At 44.3% G+C, this 18,187-nt stretch overlaps 1 protein-coding gene across 3 annotated transcripts in view; it reads right to left on the bottom strand.

Annotated features, from left to right (window-relative positions):
• Positions 1-18,187, bottom strand: part of lama3 (laminin, alpha 3) — a 456,248-nt gene that overhangs the window by 261,867 nt on the left and 176,194 nt on the right. For all 3 annotated transcript variants that reach the window (XM_068031084.1, XM_068031086.1, XM_068031085.1), the window contains exons 11-12: positions 14,866-14,928; positions 12,442-12,582 (exon numbers count right to left, since the gene is read on the bottom strand). In XM_068031084.1, coding sequence (XP_067887185.1) covers positions 12,442-12,582; positions 14,866-14,928 — 204 coding nt within the window. The remainder of the gene's footprint in view (positions 1-12,441; positions 12,583-14,865; positions 14,929-18,187) is intronic.

The raw sequence follows: 18,187 nt of genomic DNA, 5'->3' as shown, positions 1-18,187 counted from the left end.
CTGAAGGTTTTCAGGGGAGGAGAAAGGGGGGAAAATAATCAGAGGAAGGATCAGTCAAAAGCTGTGCAGCCAGAGAATGGCTCAGAATTATTCAGTACAATTTCACTAAAAATAGTGAACAGATGAAATCTTCTACGTTTATAATGTTGCTCCACACAAATCAATTCGGTATCAGCCATGGCTTATTGGTCAAACTCTCCCATCTGAATCAGAAGGTCATGGCTTCAAATCCCCACTCCAGAGACCTGAGCACATCAGCCAGGCTGACTGAGGGAGCACTTCACTGTCGGAGGTTCCACTTATTGGGTGAGACATTAAACCGAGGCCCCATCTGACTTCTCAGGTGGATGTAAAAGATCCCACATCATTAGTTCGAAGAGGAGCAGCCTGTCAACAAACAACATCACAGGGGGGCACGGAGCCGATCACACATCAGTGCATCTAATTATACAGTTAGTGGGAATCTGATATATTCACAACAGCATGAACATAACAGAACTTCTCCGGATTATGTTCAAAATTATGACGGGTTTTGATAAGAGCAAATAAAGAGAAACTAGCAGGAGGGTCAGCAACCAGAGTATATTATAGGTTTAAGGTCATTGCCAAAGAACCAGAGGAGGAGGAGATGAGAATTTTTTTACGTAGTGAGTTGTTAGGATCTGGAATGTGCTGCCTGAAAGGACAGTAGAAGCAGATTCAATAGTAACTTTCAAAAGGGAATTGGATATATAATTGGAAAGGAAAACTTTGCAGGGCTATGGGGAACAAGCATGGGAGTGGGATTAATTAGATAGCTCATTCAATGAGGCGGTAAGGGTCTGACAGGCCAAGTGACCTCCTGCTGTACTTTATCATTATATGAAATTTTGGGTTCCATCAGGGCCACTCAGCTCCTGACCTCATTACGGCCTTGGTTCAAACATAGTCAAAAGAGGTGAACTCAAGAGGTGAGGTGAGAGTGACTGCCCTTGACATCAAGGCAGCATTTGATCGAGCATGACATCAAGGAGCCCTCGCATAACCTAGTCAATGGGAATCGGGGAAAACTCTCCACTGGTTGGAGTCATGCCTAGGAAGATGGTTGTGGTTGTTGAAGACCAATCAACTCAGTGCCAGGACATCACTGCAGGAGTTCACCAGAGTTCCTATGCCCAACCATCTACAGCTGCTTCATGAATGGCCTTCTCTCCATCATAACGTCAGAAGTGGGGATGTTCACTGATGAATGTGCAATGTTCAGTCTCAATCGTGACTCCTCAGATATTGAAGCAGTCCATGTCCATATGCAGCAAACCCGGACAACATCCAGGCTTGGGCCGATGAGTAACATTCGCGCCACACAAGTGCCAGGTAATTCAAGTAAGAGAGAATCTAACCATCTCCCCTTGACATTTAATAGCATTACCATTGCTGTATCCCTCACTATCAACATCCTAGAGGTCACCATTGACCTGAAACAGAACTGGACCATCCACATAAATGGTGTGGCTACAAGAGCAGGTGCTAGGCTGGAATTGTGCAGTGAGTATCTCACATCCTGTCTCCCCAATGCCTGTCTCCCATCTACAAGGCTCAAGTCAGGAGTGTGATAAAATACTCTCCACGTGCCTGGATGGGCTCAGCTCCAACAACACTGAAGAAGCTCGACACCAGCCAGGACAAAGCAGCACACTTGATTGGCATTCCATCCACCACCTTCAACATTCAGTCCCTTCACCACCGAAGCACAGTGGCAGCCAGCGATGCCCATATCTCCCGAATGAATAAAAAAAAATATAATATTTAATATATATAGTTGATATATTATATCCATAGATATATGGAGGTGCCAGAGGATTGGAGAATGGCAAATGTAATACCCTTATTCAAGAAAGGTAAGGACAGTCTGCAGGCCAGTTAGTTTAACATCAGTTGTTAGAGTCATCTTCTTCTTTCTTTGGCCTCCTTATCTCGAGAGACAATGGGTAAGCGCCTGGAGGTGGTCAGTGGTTTGTGGAGCAGCGCCTGGAGTGGCTATAAAGGCCAATTCGAGAGTGACAGGCTCTTCCACAGGTGCTCCAGAAAAATTTGTTTGTCGGAGCTGTTGCACAGTTGGTTCTCCCCTTGCGCTTTTGTCTTTTTTCCTGCCAACTGCTAAGTCTCTTCGACTCGCCACACTTTAGCCCCGCCTTTATGGCTGCCCACCAGCTCTGGCGAACGCTGGCAACTGACTCCCACGACTTGTGATCAATGTCACAGGATTTCATGTCGCGTTCGCAGACGTCTTTAAAGCGGAGACATGGACGGCCAGTGGGTCTGATACCAGTGGCGAGCTCGCTGTACAATGTCTTTGGGGATCCTGCCATCTTCCATGTGGCTCACATGGCCAAGCCATCTCAAGCGCCGCTGACTCAGTAGTGTGTATAAGCTGGGGATGTTGGCCGCCTCGAGGACTTCTGTGTTGGAGATATGGTCCTGCCACCTGATGCCAAGTATTCTCCGGAGGCAGCGAAGATGGAATGAATTGAGACGTCGCTCTTGGCTGACATACGTTGTCCAGGCCTCGCTGCCATAGAGCAAGGTACTGAGGACACAGGCCTGATACACTCGGACTTTTGTGTTCCGTGTCAGTGCGCCATTTTCCCACACTCTCTTGGCCAGTCTGGACATAGCAGTGGAAGCCTTTCCCATGCGCTTGTTGATTTCTGTATCGAGAGACAGGTTACTGGTGATAGTTGAGCCTAGGTAGGTGAACTCTTGAACCACTTCCAGAGCGTGGTCGCCAATATTGATGGATGGAGCATTTCTGACGTCCTGCCCCATGATGTTTGTTTTCTTGAGGCTGATGGTTAGGCCAAATTCATTGCAGGCAGCCGCAAACCTGTCGATGAGACTCTGCAGACACCCTTCAGTGTGAGATGTTAAAGCAGCATTGTCAGCAAAGAGGAGTTCCCTGATGAGGACTTTCCGTACTTTGGACTTCGCTCTTAGACGGGCAAGGTTGAACAACCTACCCCCTGATCTTGTGTGGAGGAAAAATTCCTTCTTCAGAAGACTTGAACACATGTGAAAGCAGCAGGGAGAAGAAAATCCCAAAAGAGAGATATAGCGCTGAAACAGGCCCTTCGGCCCACCGAGTCTGGGCTGACCAACCATTTATACTAATCCTACGTTAATCCCATATTCCCTACCACATCCCCACCATTCTCCTACCTACACTAGGGGCAATTTACAATGGCCAAATTACCTATCAACCTGCAAGTCTTTGGCTGTGGGAGGAAACCAGAGCACCTGGCAAAACCCACGTGGTCACAGGGAGAACTTGCAAACTCCACACAGGCAGTACCCAGAACCAAACCCGGGTTGCTGGAGCTGTGTAGCTGCGATGCTAACCACTGTGTCACTGTGCCGCCCTCTGTTGGGTAAGGTTTTAGAAACAATAAGGTGGATGTTGTCTATATGGATTTTAAGAAAGGGTTTGATAAAGTACCACATAAAAGGCTGGTTAACAAAACAGAGGCTCATGGAATAGGAGGTTCAGTGTCCAATTGAATAGAAAATTGGCTTAAAGACAGAAGACAGCGGGTCGTGGTAAATGATTGTTTTTAAGACTGGAGAATGGTAGACAGTGGTGTTCCCCAAGGGTCAGTGCTGGGACCACTGCTTTTTGTTGCTATATATGAATGACTTGGATATTGGAATACAGAGTAGAATTTTAAAATTTGTCGATGACACCAAACTTGGAGGGGTGGCAAACAGTGAGGATGATACGAATCGCCTGCAACAGAACACAGAGAGGCTAACGGAATGGGCAGACAAGTGACAGATGGAATTTAATACAGAGAAGTGTGAGGTGATGCATTTTGGAAGAAGGGATGGGCGAGGCAATATAGACTGTTACATACTACTATACTATCTGTAAAATGGTAGGAACTAATTAACTAGGAATTCGTTGTTATGTGTAAGTGTTCCAGTGCTGCACTGGGGAGTCATGTTATATGTAACAGAAAACCAGTTTGGCCAGTTCCTACAGCAGGCAGCATGGTGGATGAATAATTAAACAAAGACTCCAGCCTTTCCAAGTTTAAAGTGTGATTATTTCCAACATCTGGGAACCAGAAAACAACAAAAAGACCTAACATTGTGGCAGTGATTACCTGTGAGTAAACCTAGAAAATTTTACAAGAATTAGATTGGGAAAAATTGACCCAAATTAATGCCAGAGAGAGAGAGAAAGAAAAACTGAGTGATTAGTGAGGAAACGAGAAACGAAATGTCAGCTGGGACAGGACTGAAAGCAAAGCTACAGCCCATAATGAATTGGGAAGCTGATGATGTCGTAGTGGCATTTAAGTAGTTTAAACAAAAGTGCAGATTGACTTTCAGTAGTTTCCTCAAGGCACCATTGAAGAGGAGAGGGCCAGCAATATCCTTCTGTGGGCTGGAGATAAAGGATTAAATGTAGTTAACAGCTGGGACCTAAGTGAAGAGGACAGCAGAAACTCAGACAAAAATTTTGAAAGATTCTGCACCCATCTCCAGCCAAAGTCAAATCATCGGATATACCAATATGAATTTCAAGGCCGGGGACAGGAACTAGGTGAGCCTATTGACTATTTTGTAGCAAGATTGAAAAATGCAGCCAGAAAATGTAATTTTAAGTACACAGATGAAAGGCTAATAGATCAGCTTATTTGGGGTTCTGCACATCCTGAAGTACAGAAAGCTCTAATCGGAAAGCACAAGCTTACAATATCACGGCTATAGATACTGTTAGAGCACATGATGCCACGAGCAGACAGATGAAGACTCTGACTACCCAAACAGCTGGCCTTCAGTTAAACCAAGAGAAAGGCAGCAGTGTTGATGCAGTGAAACAACTAAAGAATGTACACCAGAGAGAGAGAAAGACGTGCAGGAGCTGTGGACAACCACATGAGTTGACAGACAGAAGGAAATGTCCCGCATATGGATCAACCTGCAGAGCTTGTGGAAAGAACAATCACTGGGAAAAGATGTACAGAACAAGGCAAGAAGGTGGTAGATGAGTCACCAGAGCCAGAGTAACAAGGTGAAGAAGAAGTGAAAGAAACCAAAACATCCATACCCTGGAAGATGGCGATGAGTTTGAGAACATGATAGGCATAGGAACCATAGAATTGCACGAAATGTCTGGATGTGACAGTCTGGATGTGACAGAGAAAAGAAATTCACACAACAATTCAGATCAGGAAGAGGCTGAAAAACAAGTCCACAACAATAAATCTGAAGGTGAAGATTGATACTGGAGCACAGAGTAACAGACTATACCAGAAGATACCCTGGACGATACCGTGGGTTTCCGTCGGGTGCTCCGGTTTCCTCCCACAGCCAAAGACATGCAGGTTGATAGGTAAATTGGCCATTGTAAATTGTCTCTAGTGTAGGTAGGTGGTAGGAGAATTGTGGGGAAGTGGCAGAGAATATGGGATTAATGTAAGATTAGTATAAATGGGTGGTTGTTGGTTGGCACAGACTCGGTGGGCCGAAGGGCCTGTTTCAGTGCTGTATCTCTCTATGACTCTAAGATCATTCCTGAAAATTTGGAGGAAATGGTTATCCAAGGAAAGGTGCTCTGAAACCAAACAATGTCATGCTAACAGCATACGGGGGAACTGAGATTCGACAGCTAGGAATAACCCAGATCAGAGGGACACACAAAGGAAAAGATGTTAACTGTATGTACTATGTCACAGAAACAGATGGTTCAGCTATCCTGGGGTTGAGCAGTTGTGAAGAGCTGCAGATTATCTCAGTAAACCATGAGGTGAAGGAGGCGACACAGAGTTGAAGATAGTGCACCCATTGAAAAGCGCCCTCCGATAAGAAGCAAAGAAGATCTGGTACAAATGTACCCAGAGTGTTTTGATGAGACAGTTGGATGCTTTGAATATTTTGAGTATCACATCAATATTGACCCAGCGATGAAATCAGTGATTCATCCCCCACATAAAGTACCAGTAGAACTAAAAGGAAAGCTTGAAAGCGAGCTCCAAGAAATGGAAAAGATGATGATCGCCAGAGTCATAGAGCCTACAGATTGGGTAAATTCCATCATGGTGAGAGAGAAGCCAAATGGACGGCTAAGAATTTGCCTAGATCCCAAAAATCTTAACCAAGCAATAAAGAGGGATCACTACCCTATTCCCGCATTGGAAGAAATCACACCAGCACTGGCAGGGGCAAAAGTTTTCAGCAAGCTTGATACCAGAAATGGCTACTGGAATATGAAGCTAGATGCAGAATTTTCACTGTTGACAACATTCAACACACCCTTTGGACAGTACAAATTCCTGCATCTACCTTTTGGCCTCAAAGTGAGCAAGGATGTATTTCAACAGAAAGTAGACGAGACATACAGGGGATGTAAAGGAGCAATTGGCATAGCAGATGATATCCAGATATATGGTGTAGATGGAAAAGATCATGACAACCATCTACATGATGCCATGGAGAGAACCAGGAAAGCTGGGATTAAGCTAAACACAGACAAATGCATTGTGAAAGTGACAGAATGCCAGTTCTTCGGACTGGTGTACACACCTGACGGAGTCAAGCCGAGTCCCGAAAGAATCTCAGCCATCATGGGGATGGAAGCCCCAAGAGATAAGAGAGAGTTGGGAAGTTTCCTTGTTTTTTTAAAAATTCATTCATGGGATGTGGGCGTCACTGGCCAGGCCAGCATTTATTGCCCATCCCTAATTGCCCTTGAGAAGGTGGTGGTGAGCTGCCTTCTTGAACCGCTGCAGTTTATTTGGGGTAGGTATACCCACAGTGCTGTTAGGAAGAGAGTTTGATACAATACATGAGCTCCTTTATTCCGCACATGTCGGAACACACAGCAAACCTGCGGGAGCTGATGAAAGATGTACAGTACCAGTGGCCAGAGTCACATGACAGGAGTTTCAACAAACTCAAAAAGGTAGTATGCAAGGAGACAAGTCTGTCATACTATGACAGAAAGAAACCAGTCACTCTGTAAGTAGGTACAAGAGGGAAAGCCAATAGCATATGCATCCAAAGCTCTAACATCAGCTGAAACAAGATATGCCAACATAGAAAGAGAGCTTTTGGCAGTTGCGTTTGGATGTGAGAAGTTCCACACATATCACTATGGGAGAAAGTTCATAGTGGAGAGGATCATCATCCACTGGAGTAGATCTATAAGAAAATTCTATGTAAAGCACCAGCAAGATTGCAGAGGTTACTCTTGAGGCTTCAGAGTTACGATTTCACTCTGAAATATAAGCCAGGAAGAGAAATGGTGCTGGCAGACACCATATCTCGGTTGTCTCCACAGGAGAAACATGAGATAGAAGATCTAGGTATAAAGATTCATCATCTAGTAAATGTAACACCACCGAAACTTAGTCAAATTAGAGATGAGACCAGCAAAGACGAGGAGGAACCAAAAGACTTTGGTTCGGCCACATTTGGAATACTGCGTGCAGTTCTGGTCGCCACATTACCAAAAGGATGTTGATGCTTTGGAGAGGGTGCAGAGGAGGTTCACCAGGATGTTGCCTGGTATGGAGGGCGCTAGCTATGAAGAGAGGTTGAGTAGATTAGGATTATTTTCATTAGAAAGACGGAGGTTGAGGGGGGACCTGATTGAGGTGTACAAAATCATGAGAGGTATAGACAGGGTGGATAGCAAGAAGCTTTTTCCCAGAGTGGGGGATTCAATTACGAGGGGTCACGAGTTCAAAGTAAGAGGGGAAAAGTTTAGGGGGGATATGCGTGGAAAGTTCTTTACGCAGACGGTGGTGGGTGCCTGGAATGCGTTGCCAGCGGAGGTGGTAGATGCGGGCACGATAGTGTCTTTTAAGATGTATCTAGACAGATACATGAATGGGCAGGAAGCAAAGAGATACACAACCTTAGAAAATAGGCGACATGTTTAGCTCGAGGATCTGGATCGGCGCAGGCTTGGAGGGCCAAAGGGCCTGTTCCTGTGCTGTAATTTTCTTTGTTCTTTGTTCTTTGAGTTACAAATGCTATCTGAGCAAGTGATCCAGGGATGGCCTGATAAGATACAACACATACAGCCAGCAATACGGCAGTACTGGTCTATCAGAGATGACTAGAAGATGGTGTTCTGCTGGCCGGATCCAGAATAATCATACCCAAAACAATGCAGAAAGAACTTCTCCAAAAGATACAGGAAGGCCACATGGGAATGGAGAAGTGTACGCTCAGAGCCAGATCAGCTGTGTACTGGATAGGCATATACAAAGATATCGAAAATATGGTGTCTACATGCCAGAAGTACAGAAACACACAGCAAAAAGAGATTTTTTTTTATTCATTCATGGGATGTGGGCGTCGCTGGCCAGGCCAGCATTTATTGCCCATCCCTAATTGCCCTAACTGAGTGGCTTGCTAGGCCATTTCAGAGGGCATGTAAGAGTCAACCACATTGCTGTGGGTCTGGAGTCATATGTAGGCCAGACCAGGTAAGGACAGCAGATTTCCTTCCCTAAAGGACATTAGTGAACCAGATGGGTTTTTACAACAATCGACAATGGTTTCATGGTCATCATTAGACTAGCTTTTCGATTCCAGATTTATTAATTGAATTCAAAATCCACCTTCTGCTGTGGTGGGATTTGAACCCATGTTCCCAGAGCAATACCCTGGGTCTCTGGGTTACTAGTCCAGTGACAATACCACTATGCCACCGCCTCCCCACTGAAGTACAAGTCAGACTATGGCATACTGTAGGAGTCAATTTATTCACACATAATCAATAATGTTATCGCATAGTCACAGACTACTACTCAAAATTCCCTTTTATCCAGTAGGTGAAAGACTTGAGAGCCACAACAATCATCTCAGCAGTATGAGTTCTGTTTGCTCAGCAAGGGATTCCGGAAAGGTTAATATGTGACAATGGCACCCAATTTACATCCAGAGAGTTTAAGGAATTCGCTGACCAGCATGGGTTCAACACCATCACCTCAGCACCACAATACCCACGGGGACACGGATTTATGGAAAGACATGTCCAGATGGTCAAAAGAACACTTGTGAAATGCCAAGAGACAAAGGAAGACCCAAACCTGGCCTTATTGTCACTCCGATCCACACCTCTCAAAGCTAACATGACATCACCTGCAGGGCTGTTAAATGGAAGAAAATATAAGACAACTCTGCCAAGCAAAATACATCCTTCAAGTGATCAGGAGGAAGTGAGACAACAACTCATTGAAGCACAGGTAAGAAGAGAGCAACACTTCAACAAGTATACTAAATCCCTCCCCGAGCTGTTGAAAGGACAAACTGTACATGTACAGGATCCAATCATGAAAACCTAGAGCCCAGCAAAAGTTGTTGGTGAAGCTGAGACCCCAAGGTCATAAATCATCGAGACAGAAACTGGTAACCAAATGAGAAGGAACAGAATCCATATTCGACCTACACCTGAGCTGGAACAACAGAAAAGACCATCAACAACACCGGAAACATCATTATCCAGCGAGACAACATTAACAACATCACCAGCAAGTGACACAACATTGCCTGTACAGTGTGCCAACTCACCACTGAGAACAACAAATGCCAAATCTACAAGATGGAGGCACAGCATCTTACCACCCAAGCGATACTGTGAATAATATTTTTTTTAGAAAAATAATACACACTAAGGACTCTAAAGGGGTGCAGATTACTTCCAAAAATTGGATGATAATCTTCTTTAGTTATATTGACAGTTATATTGATATAGGGGCATTATGTTTTAAAGAAAGAGGGATGTTATATATTGCTATACTATCTGTAAAGTGCTAGGAACTAATTAGCTAGGAACTAGTTGTTTTGTGTAAGTGTTCCACTGGAGCCACACTCACGGCTGCACTGGGGAGTCATGTTTTATGTAACACAAAACCAGTTTGAGCAGTCCTACAGCATGGTGGATGAATGATTAAACAAAGATGCCAGCCTTTTCCAAGTTTAAATTGTGATTATTTCCAACATCTGGGAATCAGAAAAAAAAGACGACTTAATATAGACTTAATGGCACAATTCTAAAGACTGTGCAGGAATAGAAGGACTTGGGGGTGCATGTGCATAAATCTTTGAAGGTGGTAGGACATATTGAGAGATTGGTTAGCAAAATATATGGGATCTTGGACTTCATAAATAGAGGCGTTGGGTACAAAAGCAGAGAGGTTATGCCGAATCTTTACAAAGCTCTGGTTCGGTCCCAACTAGAGTATTGCAACCAGTTCTGGTCACCATACTTTAGGAAGGCTGCGAGGGTCCTTGAGAGGGTGCAGAGGAGATTTACCAGAATGGTTCCAGGGTGGGGGATTTTAGTTACAGAATGCTGGGTTTGTTCTCCTCAGAGCAAAGGAGATTGAGGAGAGATTTGACAGAGGTGTACAAGATTATAACAGGCTTAGATAAGGTGGGCAAGGAAAATCTGTTCCCATTAACTAATAGTACAAGGACTGGGGACACAGATTGAAGGTTTTGGGCAAAAGATGCAAAGGGAATGTGAGGAAGAATTTTTTATGCAGCGAGTGGTAATGACCTGGAACTCGCTGCTCACGAGGGTGATGGAAGTAGAAAAAAATCAATGATTTCAAAAGGAAATGGGAAGGGCATTTGAAAGAAATAAACTTGCAAAGTAAAGGGGATCGAGTGGCTGAGTGGGACGGACTGGATTGCTCTGCAGAGAGCGGGCATGGGCTCGATGGGCCGAATGGTCTCCTTCTGTGCCATCAATGACTTTACGACTAATAATTAACCTGGAAACCACAGATAGTCATAAGGACTGATTGAAGAGTCTTTTCCAATTACAAGAATATCACCAGTATTACACCGACATTACAGATAAGTGACAAGTTACCTTTTAATCATAACCTTTCATCAGAAGGTCAACTCATCAGTTCATTCCATATATGCTACCTGATTTTCTGAGTGCTTCCAGCATTGGTTTCAGACTTCCAATCGCTGCCTTCAATTTTTGTTAAATTAATGTCGTTTCAGCACTGAAACCCCAAATACAGCAGTCTTTCTCAATTCACCTTATTAAAGCCTGTCATCATTTTAAAAAGCTATATTAATTTCATCTTTGCACCAGGGAAATGGTCCCAAAATATCAAGCCTTTCCTCAGAACTATAGTGCCTCATTCTCAGTATCATCCTGGTGAACGTATGCTGAATGCTCTTTATGGGTTTAATATCTCTTCTATATTGGGGAACCTAGAATTGCACACATTACACCAACTATGACCTAATCATAATCTTGTACAAATTGATCACGACCTCCTGCCCTTATATTCACTGTCCCTATTTACAACTCCCAAATAAAATAACACGCAATAGGAATACTAACTAATACAGAGTTTCATATTGCTTGGCTCATTAATATTTGACGTGCCATGAAACTCAGCGTGAAATAAATAAATATATATTCAAAACTTCAGCATTTTAATTCTCCATTTGCCCCATTGGAGAACAATCTGGAATCAGCTGAAATAGGAACAGGAGGAAGCCATTCAGCTCCTTGTGCTCGTTCTACCATTCAATCAGATCATAGTTGATCTGTATCTCAACTCTACCTACCACCTTGGTTCCGTAACCCTTAACACCCTTACCCAACCATGCTGGAACTGTATAAAATGCTAGTTAGACCACAGCTGGAATATTGCCTATGATTCTGGTCACCACATTACAGGAAGGACATAATTACTCTGGAAAGAGGACAGAGGAGACTTACAAGAATGTTGCCAGGGCTCGAAGGATGCAGCTAAGAGGAAAGATTGGGTTGGTTAGGGTTGTTTTCCTTAGAGCAGCGAAGGCTGAGAGGTGACTTAATTTAGGTGTACAAAATTATGAGGGACCTAGATACAGTAGACTTGTTTACCCTGGTGGAGCGGTCAGTTACCAGAGGCACAGATTTAAAGTGATTGGTAGAAGGATTAGAGGTGACATGAGGGAAAACTTTTTCACCCGGAGGGTGGTGTCTAGAATTCACTGCCAGGAACGATGGTGGAGGCAGAAACCCTCAACTCATTTAAAAGATACCTGTAACCTGCAAGGCTACTGACCAGGTGCTGGAAAGTGGGACTGGATTGGGCGGCTAGTTTTTTTGGCCGGTGCAGACCCGATGGGCTGAATGGCCTCCTTCTGTGCCATAAATTTTCTATGGTTCTACGGTTTCTAACAAAAATCCATCAATCTCAATTTTGCCATTTTTAATTGACTCCCAGCTTCAACAGCTTTTTGGGACAGAGAGTTCCAGATGTCCACTACTCTTTATGTAATAAGTGCTTCCTGACATCACCTGGCTCTAATTTTAAGTTTATGTCCCCTTGTTCTGGACTCCCCCCATCAGAGGAAATAGTTTCTCTTGATCTGCTAAAAGCTGATCTATTTTACAACTTAATACCTTTTGTTTCTGAATATACTTACGTTGACAATAATTTCCAAAGTAACCTGCAGCACAGTGAGTACAGTAGCGACCGGTGTAGTGTGGTTTACAATCACAGCGCTGAGTGTAAGGATCCACGTGACAAGTATTTGCCGCTGTACCCTGCACATTACATTCACAATCTGGAAGGAACAAAAGCAAATGACTGGAAAATCAATACTTTAGGACTAAAGCAAAACTGCCTAGCAGTGCACATTGACATTTTCCACTGCAATGCAGTTTACTACATCCATTCCTCCCTATAGTCTTAGTGCCACAGTGTTCTGTCAGTACTGGGGAAGAGATCATGCTGGTATCAGATTTTCAAGTTCTGTCGTGCTAGTCCAGAGCATGATAACAAATGGTTTAGTGGTTGGGGTTTCACACACCAATGGGGGGATTTTATGTGGGCGATAGAGAATCAACGAGTCATAGAGAGATACAGCACCGAAACAGGCCCTTCGGCCCACTGGGTCCACGCTGACCATCAGCCACCCATTTATACTAATCCTCCATTAGTCCCATTTTTCCCTCTCACATCCCACCTTCCCTCAATTCTCCTACCACCTACCTACACTAGGGGCAATTTTTTACAATGGCCAATTTACCTATCAACCCGCATGTCTTTGGCATGTGGGAGGAAACCAGAGCACCCGGAGGAAACCCATGCAGTCACAGGGAGAACTTGCAAACTCCGCACAGGCAGTACCCAGAACCAAACCTGGGTCACTGGAACGGTGAGGCTGCGGTGCTAGCCACTGTGCCACCGGCTGAAGCGCCAGTGAGAGCCCTGCAATGCCTCCTTTGGGGAAGGCCTACTGCATTATGTGCCAATTAGGCACCTAAGTGGACAGCGGCAGGCCTTCCCTATGATTAAGGACCCTGGTGATGGAAGTCCCGCCTGCTGAGAGCTGCCGGCCAACTCTTTCATTGAACAGCGCCACTGCTGAAGCGATGGCTGTTGCTGTTAATGGACGTACCGGAGGAGCTGGACCCAGGCTGCAGGTCAGTAAGGGTGGGAGGGGTTTTGCGGGGTAGGGGGTCACGGAGGAGGGAGATGTATGAGAGGTGGCAGCAAGGACAGGGAGTGGGCCCCCCCTTCCCGATGTCGAGTCCCTCAATCAGGCACAAAGTGCCTTTTAACGAGGGACCACACCCCACCCTGGAGCTGGCAAGCAACCCACGTGGGTTTGCTTGGCGTGTTCCCCATGCGGCGACAGGCCCGCCCGCTGCTGGGCTAATGCCGGCATAGGCGGGATGGGGCCCTTAATTGGGCATTAATTGCCCACTTAAGGGCCTCAGTTGGCGAGATGGCAGGAAGGCTGTCCATGGGCCTTCCCACTACGGACTTAATTGAGGTGGAGGCAGTAAGGTGTATGGGTCCCTTCCCGCCAACATCGCACCCGATTAAATGCTCTCTCCACCTCCAAACCCACCACGGGGGAGAGCACAAAATTCCCCCAAATATTCCCCCTAATCTCCACAGTGTATCTAAAGAAGAGCATTTTCAGTTTTTGCTACCTTCTAAGTTCTCTCTTTGTTTTTACCCCCCACTTTTGTTTTCCTTGCAGCAGTGTCAGTGAGCAAGTGACCTACTCTAGACTTCCATCAATGCCACTGTTATGTTTGCCACATGTTGCAGTACTGTGATGATTTCCCCACCAGAACCCCTTTCCTGCCTCAGGTGTGGGTGAGATGACATGTGCACAGCAATACAGCAGAGATCAGGAGGGGTGAAATTCTACCCCACTACCTCATGGATATGATCTTACTGTAGGTCCTTTTCCATAGTTCATGAACTGAAAGCAGAAAGGTCACTTAGACAGAGAAATAAACTTGATCGATGATGACTGAATTTCACAAGCAGAATTTGTTGAAAAATTCTTTTGTCAGCTGCTAAATTACAAAATGGTTTACATCTGGATCCTTTTCAGATTGCTATCTGAAGAAATCTTGTACAAAAAAAAACTAACTTTGTTCTCCTGATAGGAATTTTCACTTAATAGCAGAAATATTAGAAATGTGTTTTGTAGAACTTTGCATCATTTTGACACTGTTTCCTAAGTACCATTTCACGTTAGATTTAATAGCAATCTTAAGCATCCTAAAAATTCACATGAACTGTTTCTGTGGATAATCTGGGCAGTAAAGCATGACCCATTCAGGCCCATAAAAACTACGCTAGAATGTAATTTATAGTTGAAAGGACTTAGCAGAAAATAATTAAATATATTTTTGTACACTTAGCTCTTTCATTGCTATGTCATATTGAGATGTTACTCCCAGCAGCTCTAAAGCATAATCTAGAACTGTAGTAAAGACGTCTTCGAAAAACTCTAAGACAGGAGAGCCTGCCGTGACACAATAACAATCAAAACCTCATGAAGCACTTGGGCGCCATGCTCAATATAATTATAAGTGCTCACTTTGGAAATGTCCAGCCGATGGGGCTACAGTTACTGGAGCATGGGTGGAGTAAACTGGAACACCTAGAAGAAAAAATTCACAGTTAAAAATGCCAAATCTACATCATATGCAGACTAATTCTCTCTTAGACATATAAGAGCTATCATTCCAAAGAAGGAATTAAACTTTTTTCCCCCAATTTTGATCCCTCCTCCTCCTCTGTCTGAAGATACTGATGTGTACTGGAGTATAGTCCTGAAAGATCTGGCTCTAATTTTTAGACCATGTCCCCTAGTCCTAGTCTCCCCAACCAGTAGAAATAGTTTCCCTCTATCTATCCCATCTGCAGCCCTTATTCTCTTGAAAACTTCCATCAAATCACCCCTTAACCTTCTAAATTCCAAGTAATACAACCCTAGTATGTGTAATCTCTTCTTGTAATTTAAACCTTGGAGTCCAGGTATCATTCTGGTAAACCTATGCTGCACTCCCTCCAAGGCCAATATGCTTCCGAAGGTGTGATGCCCAGAACTGCTCGCTATACTCCAGGTGTTATCTAATCAGGCTTTGTTTAGCTGTAGCATAACTTCTACCACCTTGTATTCTAGTCCTCAAGATATAAAGGCCAGCATTCCAGAGGCTTTTTGATTATTTTCTGTACTTCTTCTTGACATTTTAATGATTCATGCACCTGGACTTCAAGTCTCCACACACTGGAGTACAGTTCCATTCAGCATCTCTTGCAAGTGGCTGTCAGAATCTTACAGCACAGAAGGAGGTTGTTTGATCCATCACACCTGTGCTGGCTCTTTGACAGAGCTTTCCAAATAAAAATTGTCAGTTTGATTGAATTTAATTTCACAACTTGTCACGGTGGGATTTGAACACACAAACTCCTGTACTTGCCAGTTGAGTACATAATGTTATGATTACAGGACTTTATTGCATTATGTTTAAAAGTTGTGATCTTTACTGCAGTGTAAATGGATTCGGAAGAGACATGTGACCTCACACCAAGTCTGCCCAGAGACAAGCCAGGGGTCTTGGTTAGCATGCAAACAAGGAATCCAGATCAAAGACTCTTTTGAAAGCAAAGTGCAAGGTTGTAACACCTGAAAGGATAGTGGGTTTTGCTCTGACAGACTCTCAGATTGTGGAAAGGGAGCCAGGGGCTCTAAAAATGCAAATTTGAGTTGCAATTGTTAATACCTGGAAACAAAGGAAGGCACAGGTAGTTTTGCGATGGTCAGGCTTGTGGACTCTGGGAATTATAAGAGGCAAATGACTATTGACTTTTGTTCTGAATAAATTCAACAGGCTTTCCTAGGTTTGGCAGGCTGAAAGGAAGACACAAAGACCAGCAGCAGCAGCCTCAAAAGAGAGAGAGAGAAACAACTGCTCTCAGATCACCAATACAGCAAAAGGCTGCTAAGACTTGAACCCAATTCAAATGTTGAGGTTTGCGGAGGAGAAAAGACCAATGTGGTCACCAGAGGTTGCCTTATTAATGGAAGACCAGTTGAATGTGCTCAGGAGAAGTGAGCGAAGAAGACATTGGCTTTGAGAGGACGCTGGGAGATCCAACCCATTGCAACTGGGAGGAATTTGGTATTTTTAACTGCAAGGATACCTTTTTTGTTGGGAACACTGTGTAAAATATAAATGTGGTAGCGTTGTCAGCAAACGCAGCCATCTTGTATATGGTTCACACTGCTGCCACTGTGCATCGAGATGGAGGGAGTGAGTGTTTAAAGTGGCTTTGTCCTGGATAGTGTTCAGCTCCTTGAGTGTTGTTGGAGCTGCACTCAAGCAGGCAAGTGGAGAGTATTTCATCACACTCCTGACTTCTGCCTTGTAGATGGTGGACAGGCTTTGGGGAGACAGGAGGTGAGTTATTTGCGGCAGAATTCCCAGCCTCTGACCTGCTCTTGTAGCCACAATATTTGTATGGCTGATCCAGTTAAATGTCTGGTCAATGGTAACCCCCAGAATGTTGAAAGTGGGAGATTCAGTGATAGTAATGCCATTGAACATCAAGGGGAGATAGTTAGAAAAAAAAGACTTGCATTTATATTGCACTTTTCACAACTACCAGATGTCTCAAAGTGCTTTACAGCCAATGAAGTGCTCATTGAAGTGTAGTCACTGTTGTAATGTAGGAAATGTGGCATCCAATTTGCATACAGCAAGCTCCCACAAACAACAACATGATAATGTTTAGATAATGTGCTCTTTTGTGATGTTGATTGAGGGATCAATATTAACCCTGCTCTTCTTCAAAATAGTGCCACTATTTTTTTTTAAGTCCACCTGCAGATGGAGACCATTCGGCCCATCATGTCTGCACCGGCTCTCCGAATGAGCAAATGTCTCATCTGAAAGATGGCACCCTTGATAGTGCTGCACTCCCTGTTCTGGAGTGGGACTTAAACCCATAACCTTGCGACCCAGAGATGAGACTTTGACCAACTGAGTCACAGCTGACACATAAGACATAAGATAGGATAAACTGCCACTTAGAAAAGCACAGATTAATCAGGGACAGTCAGCATGGATGTGTGAAGGGAAGGTCGTGTCTTACTAACTTAATTGAATTTTTTGAGGAAGTGACAAGGAGGATTGATGAGGGTAGTGCAGTGAATGTTGTCTACGTGGAGTTTAGTCAGGCATTTGACAAGGTCCCACATGGCAGACTGGTACAAAAGGTGAAGTCACACGGGATCGGAGGTGAGCTGGCAAGATGGATATAGAACTGGCTCAGTCATATAAGACAGAGGGTAGCAGTGGAAGGGTGCTTTTCTGAATGGAGGGATGTGACTAGTGGTGTTCCGCAGGGATCAGTGCTGGGACCTTTGCTCTTTGTAGTATATATAAATGATTTGGAGGAAAATGTAGCTGGTCTGATTAGTAAGTTTGCGGATGACACAAAAGTTGGTGGAGTTGCGGATAGTGATGAGGATTGTCAGAGGATAAAGCAGGATATAGATCGATTGGAGACTTGGGCAGAGAAATGGCAGATGGGGTTTAATCCGGACAAATGTGAGGTAATGCATTTTGGAAGGTCTAATGCAGGTGGGAAGTATACAGTAAATGGCAGAACCCTTAGGAGTATTGACAGGCAGAGAGATCTGGGCGTACAGGTCCAAAGGTCACTGAAAGTGGCAACGCAGGTGGATAAGGTAGTCAAGAAGGCATACAGCATGCTTGCCTTCATCGGTCGGGGCATAGAGTATAAAAATTGGCAAGTCATGCTGCAGCTGTACAGAACTTTAGTTAGGCCACACTTAGAATATTGCGTGCAATTCTGGTCGCCACACTACCAGAAGGACGTGGAGGCTTTGG

This window comes from Heterodontus francisci, chromosome 5, assembly GCF_036365525.1.
Source record: "Heterodontus francisci isolate sHetFra1 chromosome 5, sHetFra1.hap1, whole genome shotgun sequence".
Classification (NCBI taxonomy): Eukaryota; Metazoa; Chordata; class Chondrichthyes; order Heterodontiformes; family Heterodontidae; genus Heterodontus; species Heterodontus francisci.
Note: the sequence above shows the minus strand (reverse complement) of the source record. Positions and strands in the feature narration are given on the sequence as shown.